The sequence below is a fragment of the Orbicella faveolata genome, unplaced genomic scaffold (assembly GCF_042242905.1).
Source record: "Orbicella faveolata isolate gen_17 unplaced genomic scaffold, um_ofav_v1 contig_4, whole genome shotgun sequence".
NCBI lineage: Eukaryota > Metazoa > Cnidaria > Anthozoa > Scleractinia > Merulinidae > Orbicella > Orbicella faveolata.
The window spans coordinates 10,391,986-10,404,682 of NW_028301569.1; the positions used below are offsets into that span (position 1 = coordinate 10,391,986).

The 12,697-nt window shown below is 39.2% G+C and overlaps 1 protein-coding gene across 1 annotated transcript; it reads right to left on the reverse strand.

The window, feature by feature from the left end:
• Positions 1 to 6,766: 6,766 nt before the first annotated feature.
• On the reverse strand, positions 6,767 to 12,688 carry LOC110066803 (uncharacterized). The gene is made up of 4 exons (XM_020774051.2): positions 12,387 to 12,688; positions 10,642 to 11,090; positions 9,268 to 9,459; positions 6,767 to 8,480 (listed from the first exon to the last, which is right to left on the reverse strand). Exons 1-4 carry the CDS (start codon positions 12,463 to 12,465, stop codon positions 8,379 to 8,381), a joined length of 822 nt encoding a protein of 273 aa, XP_020629710.2. The 5' UTR covers positions 12,466 to 12,688; the 3' UTR covers positions 6,767 to 8,378.
• Between the last annotated feature and the right edge of the window lie 9 nt (positions 12,689 to 12,697).

Genomic DNA, 12,697 nt, shown 5'->3' on the forward strand with positions numbered 1-12,697 from the left:
GAAGAAGCCGTTCATAGGTTGGGAAAACCACGTTAATTTTCCGCTTTTCTTGGTGCTTCTTTGTTCAATTGAAAATCATCTGTCTGCCATGTATTGGTTTCTGTGGCTATTGGGTGTGTTTCTTCAGTCGCGTACAAACATCATCCCTCGTTTTCTGGTTAGTGTTGATACTTTTAATCCGAACAACTCTGCTGTTCGGTTCAAAAAAAATCTTTTTTGGATTAAGCCAAAAAATCTGATCACATAAGCTTCAATGGCTTAACCTCTGACTAACCCTATTAATATACTCTAATCATACGACAAGGCAATTCTATACTTATGCTTGAGAACTAGAAATGAAAATTATAGAAAAATTCTTGTTGACATGTGGCATAAATAGACAAGCTGTTTCAGTAAGAAATTTGAATATCGTGCAAAGCGTAACTTGACCGCGAATGGAAACAGAGAAACATGCTGGAAAACGATATGGTTTATCGTAATCATTATCGAAACAGCATGAGAAAGCTCTTAAATCGAAATAGTACGATTTGAGAACTTCCATTCTCTTTGACGAAGGCGTTTTTAATAGTTATGCAAATTTAGCTGGTGCAACAACGATTACAATTTGCAACCTGCTGGAAACTGCAAATAGAAAGTATAATTGTTCTAAACGAACACGAGAAAATCATTGATGAAAACACTTTGAATAAAGTACATTCGTCGGATTTATGAATTGTAAGAATTGATGGCACGCCTCATTTGTGCACAAATCGCTTTCCCCAACTAGTTGAAAGGGTTTTCATCATAGAAGACATCAATATAGCGCCGTTAGTTATCGATCTTCACCTGCTCGTGAAATACGTGACTTAGCGACCACTAAGTAAACAAATAAAATTATTGGCATTAGTCAGCGATTTTAAATAGCCTAAGAGCTTGAATCGTGCCCAGAACCTCGCGGAAAGAAAAATGGAAGCGAGGCCGAACCTTCTAAACCGCTGGTAAAGAGAAACGAAGGCTCTAAAACACAGAACCGTTCAAAGCTTGGGGCACTTTCCCTAGGATAAGCCCTTCAGTCATTTACTGTATCGGCTATTTCAAACTCCCGCCATTTCGAACTACAGTTACACCCAACTAATAATACAAACTCGGTTATTTCGAATTCCCCGCTATTTCGAGTTCAAAACCATTTCCCTGGGATTTCCCTCTCACTCATTTACTATCGGCCGTTTCGAACTCCCGCTATTTTGCACTATTTTTTATTTCCCCTGAGTAATTCGAAATAGCGGGGTTCAACTGTGTTCAGTCAAGTGGCAAACTTGTCCCCGATGAACTAACGGGAGAAGGCTGAGTGGTTCCCTGAGGGACCCGTATGGACCGTTGTAGATCGATGTAGAGAGGTTAAAATAAGAGTGAATATATGGACTGTCCGCCTGGACCGAAAAAAGTGGCAGTTGTAGATGGTCGTTATTAGAGGTTCGATTGTATCTGGCGGACAATTTGACAGGTATTTGACGGTCAGAAATTAAGGAGCACCTCTTAAAAAAAGGAAGTTCAGGCTTATTTCCATGAGGGGCGTGTGGTTACAAAATCAATAGGATATATCTATTGCTTTCGCTAAATCGTAGAGGAAAATTAACAACGACGAGAAAGTTAATAAAATTATTGATAAAGAACACAAAAAGCTCCGATTCTTTTAATATTTTCACCTGTATCAGAAATACTGGAAACTCATGACCAGCCTTGTGGAAAACACTCCTGTCAAAAGACATAAGATTTCCTTCTCTTTCTGCTCGGTGATACAGGGCAGAAAAAGGAAGTGAATCTCTGCCTTGTACGTTACAGCATCACAAGGAAGGAACTGCAAATTAGATTAACAGCAGCTCTTCGGTATTGCGAGTTTCTCGCAATTTTAGTTGTTCCGATTTAACGTTCTTCTTCGTTCATACATCATTTTTAAGCATTAAAAAGTACAGTGGAATCCCGATTTTTCGAACCTCCAAAATTGGTTCGAAAAATCGGAGAGTTCGAGAAATCGAGGGTAAAATTACAGTGTTCGACTGAGGAGAGGGAAACGACTTTTGGTTCGAGTTATCGGGAGGTTCGAAAAATTGAGAGTCAAATAAAGAACAGTTGTATAATTACCACTTTTTTAGTGTCTGAGATGAGTCAGAGAGGACTGAATACTTTGATAACATTGATCGATTGATTTCGTCAACTTAACTAAAAGACTGACCGACCGACTTATTGATTGACTGATTCACTGACTGATTGACTGATTAAATGGCTGATTTTCTCAGAAGTAAACTGAACATCAAGTCATTTCAAGGTCAGGTATTGGACCTAATAAACTGCGCTTAATTTAATTGAACTTTTTAAAACATTTTGAAATGTACAGCTAGTATCAAGGCAGAAGACTATGGCAGATATCGTAACTGGCGAAAATTTCTACTAGGAGAGCTAGTCTTCCTGGCCAGAACTAGAGTCAATTGTTAAATCTTTTAATTTTTGGCTTTTTGGTGTCCCACACACCCAACCCCCCGCCCCCCGCCCCCTACCACGCCCAAGCAGGTTCTACGTTCATGCTCACTTGCTGAAACAACTACAAGTTTTAGTCAACGGCTTTTCACGAAGGTTGTTAAATTGTATTACCTCCCGTACACAATACCAGACTTCTGAATAATGGTTTTCCTATGCAGTAATTGTCCGTATTACCTGTGTTGGATGAGGTAGGGGCCTGGGCTGAATGAGTGCAAATAGTCTGTCCACGGGCATTTTTCCTGCGATTTTTTTTCGTGGAACGCGCGCGAGAGAGCGACCGCGAAAAGGGCGGAAGAAATAATTTTTATTTTCTTGTTTTTCCCCAGTTAGCCCCACCCCTTGCGTTTTGGTTACAATACAATACAATATAACCCTTTATTTGAAGTGGAATCTCCTCGTTTATATATCACGGGCCGGGTTGCTAAGCTTGCGATCTCGACGAACTCAGGACAAAATAGAGGGTCTGTGGACAGGCTAGAGTGCAAACTCAAGCCCAGATCTCCTTCTTTTAACCTTGCCTCGCTTCCATGAGAAACGTTAATTGAGGAATGAGGGTGATTAGGTTTAGTTGATCGACACAGTCCGTAAACTAATCCCTGGGTTGCAAGGAACCGAAGTATCCAGCTAATCAATGTTTTTCCTTTCTCCAAGCGTTAGTGGATGGGTACCCCTCTTTGTGAATCATAAATTTAAGCTGATCGTTCACTGTTAACTTGCAATTGCAATAGAGGTTGGTTGGAGGTCACTTAACTATATGTGTATGTACCACTCCAATAATGGACTACGAGTTGTTTAGAATTTAAATTAGAGACGTTATTTTTTGTTTTGGAGGGGGGGTTGGGGTCTGCAAGGCACAAACTGTTGAAAGAAAATCCTGAATGGAGAGCCATGTGGAAAAAAAAATCAAACTCCTATAAATTTTTACTGCTGAAAAAAAATTCTCGCAGAAGCTATTGTCCTCCAAAAAATAAATCATACGCGACCTAAAAGTGAGAAAAACATTCATGCCTAGAAAATTGCCCAATCCCCCCTTCCACAAAGATAATGGTTCGTCCCTTAGATCAATTACTGCGTTACTTTAATTTATATTTTGATTCTCACGTTTTTGCCCTCTGGTCTCAAATACGAGAGTGTATTTGCACTTGTTAAAAGTCTTTTTCTCTTTTCAAAGACATTAACCAAGCAAGAACTACTTGAACAAGCAAAAGCAAATTTAGAGTTTTGAGAAGATCAGCCCCAGTAATGGACTTATTGAAAGAATTTTAAAAACATGGTAGGCTGATCAAACAACATTTTCTTTCAGTGCTAAGACAACCTTTTCCGCTGTTTAAACCAGCCTTGCGTCTCCTAAGATTGTTTAATTCTTTTTTAAACGAGCTTTTCGTCTTTAAATGTACAAAGGAGGAAGGGTAACTAAACAAAACTGAATATCACTCAAAGCCGCTAATTACTACTTCAGATTCACAAGCAGCTATCAGTTGACAACGGACTGATAAATGTTCTGTATTAATGTAATTTTTACCACAATTGCTACCAATCTCGGAATCTGATTGGCTAATTTGCCGTTGTCGATAAGAGTCCAAACAAGGCTGCTCTCAGTCATGCCGATCATACCCCGGGCATGTGACTCATTGATGTGACCAGGGCAGGACCAGGGGGGTGGGAAGTTACTTGACATCAGTTGTTGTTACAAGGGTGGAGAATTGACATCATATAGGAGACCACTGGTGCATGGTGGGAAATCTGAAAAAACAAGTTGGCCTCGATGTCATGGCGCAAAAGTTCGGACTCCACTTCAAGGGACAACACTGCTCTTTTGTAACTTTGCTACTCAAGGGATCAAGGGCAAGGGCCTTCAAAAGCTTTGTGACGTGTTCGAAGTTAACTAATTATATGGCTGAACTGGTCTGCGGTGGAAAGGAGAATTCTGCGTGGTTCCGTTAGAGGTCCTAATTTGGCAAAACAGACCGCTGAGATGGACCGCTCACGAATTGATTTGAGGCAATGGTTTCCAATTTATTGCACAAAATGAACAGTCTTGTGTCAAGTAGAAGCCTTTTTACGTTCATGTTTGGAGGATGATTTTAGTTAAATGTTCACAAAAGCGACAAGAATCGTATATAAATGCTTACCTTACGTTCCCGCGTAAGGTTAGAAAGAAGAACCGCGTCATGATCAATTTATTAGCAGATTTACAAGGACTTTTATAATCAATACTTTAATGAACTGGCCTGTTCGATCGGTCCATATACCCTGCAAAAATATATATATGTATTTCTCCGATACGGACATATAACAAGCTAGTTCTATCATTCCTCTTACACAGTAGCAATGCAAAATTAAGCAGCACTTTGGACACAGTAGAAGTTCAGCGCACGGCTTTTTGAGAGTGGCGAAGTCATTAGTTTCTTGCGAGTGTCAGCCCTTCGTCCTAGCTGAAGGTGATTTTTTTGTTCTTTAGCACGCAGTCGTCCAAGTAATTTTATTAAAACTTCTACCATCACATGACTCACCTCTTATTGTGTCCATGGGGATAGAATGGTTTTCAGTTGAGTGTCGTGAAGCCAAAATCAAACCAATTGCTTACCAATTAGACAACTTAGTCAATTTCAAACCGTAGTAAAACCAAAACCAAAGTGACTGCCTGGTTACTTTCACCACTCGATTGAAAACCGCTCGACCTAGGGGTTTTTGATCACCCAATATGACCCAAATGTGGGGCATTTGAAGACAATTTTTTCCTGGGGGTGAAAATCAAGACTTCAAAAATTGAAATGGATGAATTCGGAGAGGAATTTGGAGTTTTGAATTGATCTGCACGTAACATGCCAGATCTGAAAACTAGCTTAAGACCAACGTGTTTAAGATAGGACCACGGCCCACTTTCTAACCTTGATCACATGGAGATATCCATGGATGCATTGCAGTATTTCGCAGAGGTGAATCTGGTAGTAATAACTTATAATGTCAACAGCATACAGTGCGGTGTCCTATGGGTAAAGAGATTTACTTCAGAGCAGGGCTTAATAATTTTGATAATAATTTATTTCTTATATAGCCCTATTTATAACAAGGTGATCAATTCATTATGGAACAAAAGGACCTAAGAATTAGAACATTTAGGCGGAATTGGGAGAAAATGTATTAACGTACATTGAAGTGTCTGTAGTACGGTTGAGCTCCACTATCATAAACTCATTCATTTTCCTTTGGATGGACTCTTTCGGAAACCGGTCCCTGCTGTCTCTAAGTGTTTTCGTTTCCCGTCTTGAGAGTTCGAGATAGTGGAATCCAATCGCATACAGTTTCGTCAAAATTCACCGCTCTAACCGCAGGTTGTTTAACGGAGTTGGGGCGTTGCTGGAATGCAAAGGGACAAGGCACCAGTGGAGTGGCCCCAAAGCAAAGGAGGGAACCCGACTGTGTCGACTGTTGCTATGGAAACCAATGCCACAACGAGGCCGTTTGTGTAGTCACACTCGCCGAAGCCGGCGGAGAGAGAGAAAGGAAAACTGGGCGAGAAAGGACTGAGGGAATGAAAGGAGGGTGATGTGGGAGTAACTAACAAAAAACTTTGCACAGAGCAAACTGCAAAGGTACGCGTCAGAACAATGGCGCGCGAAAGCAGATCCCTGCGTGCGAGCGCTGTGCTTCCACACACTAACGTTTGTCAATCAAGGATTGACCACAAAATTTGTGAAAGGGTTGCGGTCGCGTTGCTAATGATCCTAGACGTCCTTTTAACATCATTTTTTTGTTCAGACCGGGTCATGCCCAGATAATCACCGGTTATCGAATTTCCACAATCATGCGATCGATAAAACCTCACGTGATCAAATGTGACCACGAATATGGCGATATGATTGGATGTGATCATCAAAATCAAAATCACGTGATCACTTTACTTTGAATGCGCCACTGAAGCAAAGCAACCTCCATCCCAGGCTCTCTCTCCTTTGCCTCCCTTGCCGTTGACAAGGGAGGCAAAGGACAGAAATCCGGGGAACGAGGTTGGAAGCAAAGATGAGTGAAATAGCCTGAAAAAAGAAAGCTATATCAACAGGCGCTCGAGGACAATGGTGTAATTATCCTGCAAGCAGAAGTTTCATTTTCCTTCCTGTCACACTTCGTGACAGGAAGGAAGAAGTGGGCTCGTCTCTGCCCTTGGACTAAAATCCAATAAGAGATGTCAAAGCTATTCTCTGGACAATGATTATTCATACAACAATTAACTAAAGTCGTGAGAGCATTTCAAGTTTTAAAAGTAGTTTATTATTTTTAACACAAATTGCATTGTTTCAAAACAATAATTTTACAGTTGAAATGGCTCTTTCAATAAATGTATTTATCTACATCACTGATTAAAAACGTGTAAGTACTTTTACAACATCGATCTTCTGCAAAATACTGTACATTAAATATTTAGTCATTTTGTAACACGCAACATTACAGATCATACAAAAACCTTAATCTTAGGAACGGACCATTATTTTTTGAGGGGTGGGGTGGGGTGAGTTTGGGCAATTTTCTGGGGCATGAATTTTTTCCTCACCTTTAGATTGCGCATGATTTGTTTTGGTGGGCAATAGCTTGAATGTGCAAGAATTATTTTAAAAAGTCAAACACAGGACCTTGGTAGCAGAAAGTGCCTACTCAACATTTTTTTTTCCGTGTGGCTTCCCTTGCATTTTTTGTTTCCAACCGTTTTGGCAGTGCAGGAATATTTTTTTTTAAACTGCCCAGACCTCACCCCCCTTCCCCCCTCCCCTCACCAAAATAATTGTCCTTCCCTTACCCTACATGTAGTTTAATAGGATAGAAAAATGAAATTTAAGAAATAAGAAGAAACACGGAATCATGGCAAAGAGTAGGGAAGACTGTTCACACAAGCTGCCCATAATTCATATCACCTTTGAGATTAACAATATTTCTTAGTGTGCAATAAATTGCCAAAAAAATATATCACAACGTAACTTTAAATAAGTAGTTATCCTTATCTCTCACAACTCACGGATACAGTAAATATAAAACAACAAATACATGTCTGTATCAGAAATCTATTTTAAATAATAACAAGTACCTATGCACAAAGATCGTTTTTTGAAGCTCCAAAGTGGCTGTTAGTAATGTCAGAATTCCCAACATAATGGGAAATTTTTTTTAATCATTATTTATAAAATTCGAATATTCCCTTTTACCCATATCCAGTTTACACAGTTTACACTGCCTTAAAACTGGAGAATATCTTTCAAAATTGTGCATCCCAAGATTTATAACAAACTTAGAACTGAGAGCATGTCATCTAGTACACAAGGAAATGCCTATCATTGATATAAATATGTTGTAAGAACAAACAAATCTATTGCATTCCATCTTTGGAAATATTTCCCCTAAATTATTTGTTCTCAAATGATCAAGAAACATGTTATACAGCTTTTAACCTGTTTTGTCACCTGGGCCCAATCATTCAAAGCAGGACTGAATTACTCCATGATTAGCATGAACTTGTAGTTTTATTATTTAATGATTTCTCTTATAATTTTTTTTGTCCTTCACTATTGACTCATTTGGTTGATGAAAAGCTCCTTAACAGGGCTTGAAAAGTACTTGAATTCTACCTTGCCCTACGGACAAGTTGCTCTCAAATTCTGCTTCCCCTGGGCAAGTCTTGGTTTGCTCTTTTGATGATTTACGTGTAGTTGGTAGATGATCTACCTGAATGAAAAGTTACTTGCCCAGGAGAAAAATCTAATAATATTGTCCTAACAGCACTTCTTTGGAGCCCTGCTTAGCAATTAGTCACATGTTAGGGTCAGGTTGAAAATTCACACGACTGTTACCTATGTCAACTCCCCCCTGTATCAGCTGTTAAAAGTTGTGGCAATTTGAAGCTCTTCCTCTGGAGAAGGGGGGCCAGGTTCTTGAACAACTAGCTTGGAGCTTTCACCAAATGCCAGGTTTACCTACAGTTTGAAGCAAAAATTTGTTTGTAAACCTCTAGTCAGACAGCCTTGACTTTTTGATTCAACATATGGGATAGGATAGGATAGGATAGGATTCAGGCCTAATATCCTTATAAGCTGGGGTCTGAGACAGTTTTTGCCTTAAATTTCTGTTAAAAAAGCCAAAATATTTCAGTTCCTTCAGGGTCTAAAATTGGTGTCCACAAGGAGGGAACCTATGTGCTCTGAGTCTCTTTACTAGATCCAGCGCTGTGTTTTGTCAAACTGTTGGGACATAGTGAAAGATGAATTCTCAAACACTTCAAAATTGCTCGTTTGAGGGAGTGAGAGCAAGCAACCTTGGATCTAAGAATTGGGCTTAATTCAATGCAAGTTTGATACAAATCACACTCTCATTGAATACAGTTCGATATAATGCAGCTAGGCTCAGTTTCTGCCATTCTTTCACATCACTCTGGTTTCTGTTCCAGCACAAGGTAATGTCTACATAGGCAATTCCCTAAATCTCAGAAGAAATATATCATCACTAAGGGGTTTGCTTTTATCTCTTGAGTGGGGAATGATTCTTGCATGTGAAGAAAGATGTCTGATGATAAAGGCCCTTCAGTATGCCATGTTCAAATTCTTGGTATTGAACTGGGACTAGCTTGCAACTGAGGTTAAGGTGAACAGTCTTTTCAAATGTCTAATGATATACCCCCGCATGAGCCTCAACTGCAAGCTAGTGCCAGTCCAATACAGAGAATATGAATATAGCCTGTTATTAGCTTTTTGAGGCAGAACTTACTTCTGGGGAATCTTCATAAAGACTCTTGTCAGAACGATCACTGAAGGCAACAAATTGAGTATTAACAATGCTTTCTAAATCTCCAATATTCTGTTCTTCCATGTCGTCTGCCTCGCTGTTTGGATATGAATACTGATGTAACAGCTCTCGTTCAAGTCTTCGCTTTCTCCTCATTTTCTGCACCTGGCGAACCTGGAATTCAGACTACATTATTATTTCTGACTTATGTTACAGTTTGATACCTCAGAGATAATGCTCAAGGTATTTATAATGAACTGCAGTCTCAGAAACTTTAGATCTCTTCTTGAAAATTCTCAGTATCCTTTGTGATGAGTCACAAGGTTCTGTTTTTGTGTATTTCTATCTGTATCTGGGTCTAAAATGACTCAGTTGCAGATTTTAACATCTTTGCTCTGCTGTGAAAAATGCAACACAGTGCAATTTATGAAGACATTAATGATCATTGCAGTTATACACACAAGTTAAGCAGCTGTGAACTTTAAGCCTGACAAAAAATTCACAATGTGACCAGCTCCCAGTTGGCTTGGTAGGTCAGTTGGTAGAGCACTGCACTGGTATCGCAAAGGTCACAGGTTTGAATCCCATTCAAGCCTGAATTTTTTTCAGGCTTTAATTTCACAGCTGCTTAAGTTGTGTAATACAACTGTTATGATCTTTGATGTCTTCATGAGGGGGGGGGGGGGGGGTGAATAGGGGTATGCAAATTTGCCGATCCATGCCTTTTTTTCACCAAATCTGTCATTCCCCCAATATTTTTGTTCAAATCTGAAACCACAACCACATCCGGAAACAGAAGTGTAAAAGTTCAAAGGCAACTTGGTAAATGTGAATGTCATTGTTAATTTTGCACAAAATTAGTAAAGAAGGCTACATGCTTGAGTTGATGACACAGTACAATTCCAATTATAACAGTCTTACACCTGAGTTTCAATGAGCTTCGTTTGAAAAAAGAAATAATTTTGATGAACTCATTAGCATAACAACCAAGGCTGAAAGAAAGATCCATGATCCAAATTTCATGTAGGATCAAGATCTGAACATCAAGACAGGCACAATCAGGAATCTGCACCAAAATTCACAGCTGATCCACAATCCACTGTTTTCAGAATCCGCGAATCCACTCAATTTACCGCAAAAATCAACAATCTGTGCGCTTTCCAAGGCCAAATCCATCGATCTGAAAACCTATTCACCCCCCTCCTTCATATATTTCTCCACAGTTCAAATATATGATCTTTCACATATTTACTTGCACAATGCAATTTGTTGAGTGAAAAACATAGGAAAAAGCCAAAATGTATTAGAATATGCAAGGTTTTTTTTTCTATTCAAGTAAAGTTTAGATGGACTCACCATGCAATATGAAACCACAATTGCCAGTAAGCATCCTACAGGTATAAGAATATAGTCCAGTATTTTCATATTAAAGTGATGCTTGTGCATAACAATGCTTGGTGATGGCGAAACAGTTGTATAGTTCTCTGTTAAAATAGGAAGAGTGGTCTTCTCATCACCCAATAAATAATTCCTTACAGTTGTTGCAACATTTGAAAAATTTGTGCTGTTGCTTTCTAATCCAGCCAGCATATTGGCAGTGGTATGCGTCCCAGGCAGATTTGTTGATGGTGTTTTGACGAAGTGTGTTGACGTGTGGATTGCTTCTGTGCTTAGTTCATTGCTTGTGATGTTAATATGTAGTCTCGAGTCATTTTGGAATTTGCTCAGGTTTTGCCTAAGTGGAAGCTGGATGTTGTTTCCATTGTCTTGGCTGATTGTAGATGAAGGCAGTCCATGCACTGAAACTGTAGAGAAAGGAAGTTCAGTGATGCCTCATGGTTGGTGCGATAAAGTATTGCACACTCACTGATTGCCGTGCCCAAATTCAAAATAGCAAATCAGAAGCCTTGTTTACCGTCCTGTTTTCCTGCACTTGCAATATTAGCCAATCACAAGCTGTGTGTACTGATCTGATATTCTTGGCTGCGATATCAAGTCACTGACCTGATATGTTTACAGCATCATGGCCAGCCAAATTTGGGTGCTGTAAATACCTAATTGTAGCTTTTTAAGTATGCTTCAACAGTATATCAGGCTCAATTGGTCTTGCCATGATTGTTCTGGCTCAACTATGTCTTGCCTAAATACCATAACTCAACCAAACTCACCGAAAAGATATGCTACCAAAGCATACCAAAAAGGAACAATCAGACATAAATATTGGATCATGCGTACTGAAGGCATCTGGGATTAGTTGACTGTCAACTGACTGTCAACCGCGATGTCCATGGAATGTTGATTGAGGGTCAACTGAGGAGTCAATGGAGTATCGATCGAGGCTATTGATCAACACTTGAGCTTGGCCGTGGATGCCTTTTTGCACGCATGATCCTAAATATCAAGTCACTGTCCTAGTATTGCCAAACATTTGGCCAAATTTGGGTATGGTTAACATCAAATCATACTCTTTTAGTGAGCTTCAGCAGAACAAGCTAATTTGGTCTTTCCATGTGTGTATGTATTATGTCTCAACAAAACACGAACCATGGCTCAGCCAAACGCACCTGATATACCAGTTGAGCTTACCAAAAAGGTACGACGATTAGGTATAATTCTAAAGAAGATCCTGTACAATTTCAATTTTTTCAGTAACAATTTTGCATCATAACCAAAAATGAAAAAATAATGACCTTTTCGATCGGATCTGGTTACAACGAATCAACCCAGAAACCCAAAAATCGCCACAATAATTCCATAATTTTTTCATATTAACATTTTAAAACGAAATTGACAACTATTTGCTGATATAGCAAATTAAAATAAAAAGATCGTTTCAACAACTCATGCAAAACAGAAGATTTCACATATTTTCAGTACCTTGCTGACCCACGCACCTCCTGTGGACTAAAAATGTTTGAAATTAAGCCATTTTCGTTCTGTTTTGGAACAAAACAGCTGCCAAATTTCAAAGAAACACCTGACCGTAACTGTACCTGTAATTTGAAGACGCTTTCATTTAACAACATTGCAAGTCTGTCAGTCTTACAAATAGTAAAAATACCCATTTCAAAGAAATTCCAGGCACTTATTTTAACATTCACCTGTTTTTAACGTCGCGATCAGACACAGGAAAGAAATAAGAAACATCATAATTAGAGAACCACATGTAGTTTCAGCCATGTTATACAGCACAACGTAATCTGCTTTCGAGTTTCATAGCATTGCAAACATTGCTTCGAAACTGAAAGTCACCAAATGACAGCTGTCAAAAACCTCAACACTTCTTTAACCAATGGTGTGTAGATTTCAGAAAGTGTTTTAGCGTCCAAAAAAATATTTTCCTGTTCAAAGGAGAGCTCAGCATCAACTTGACCTTGTTGATTCCTTGTTGCGTACTCGCTACTGTAGCTTG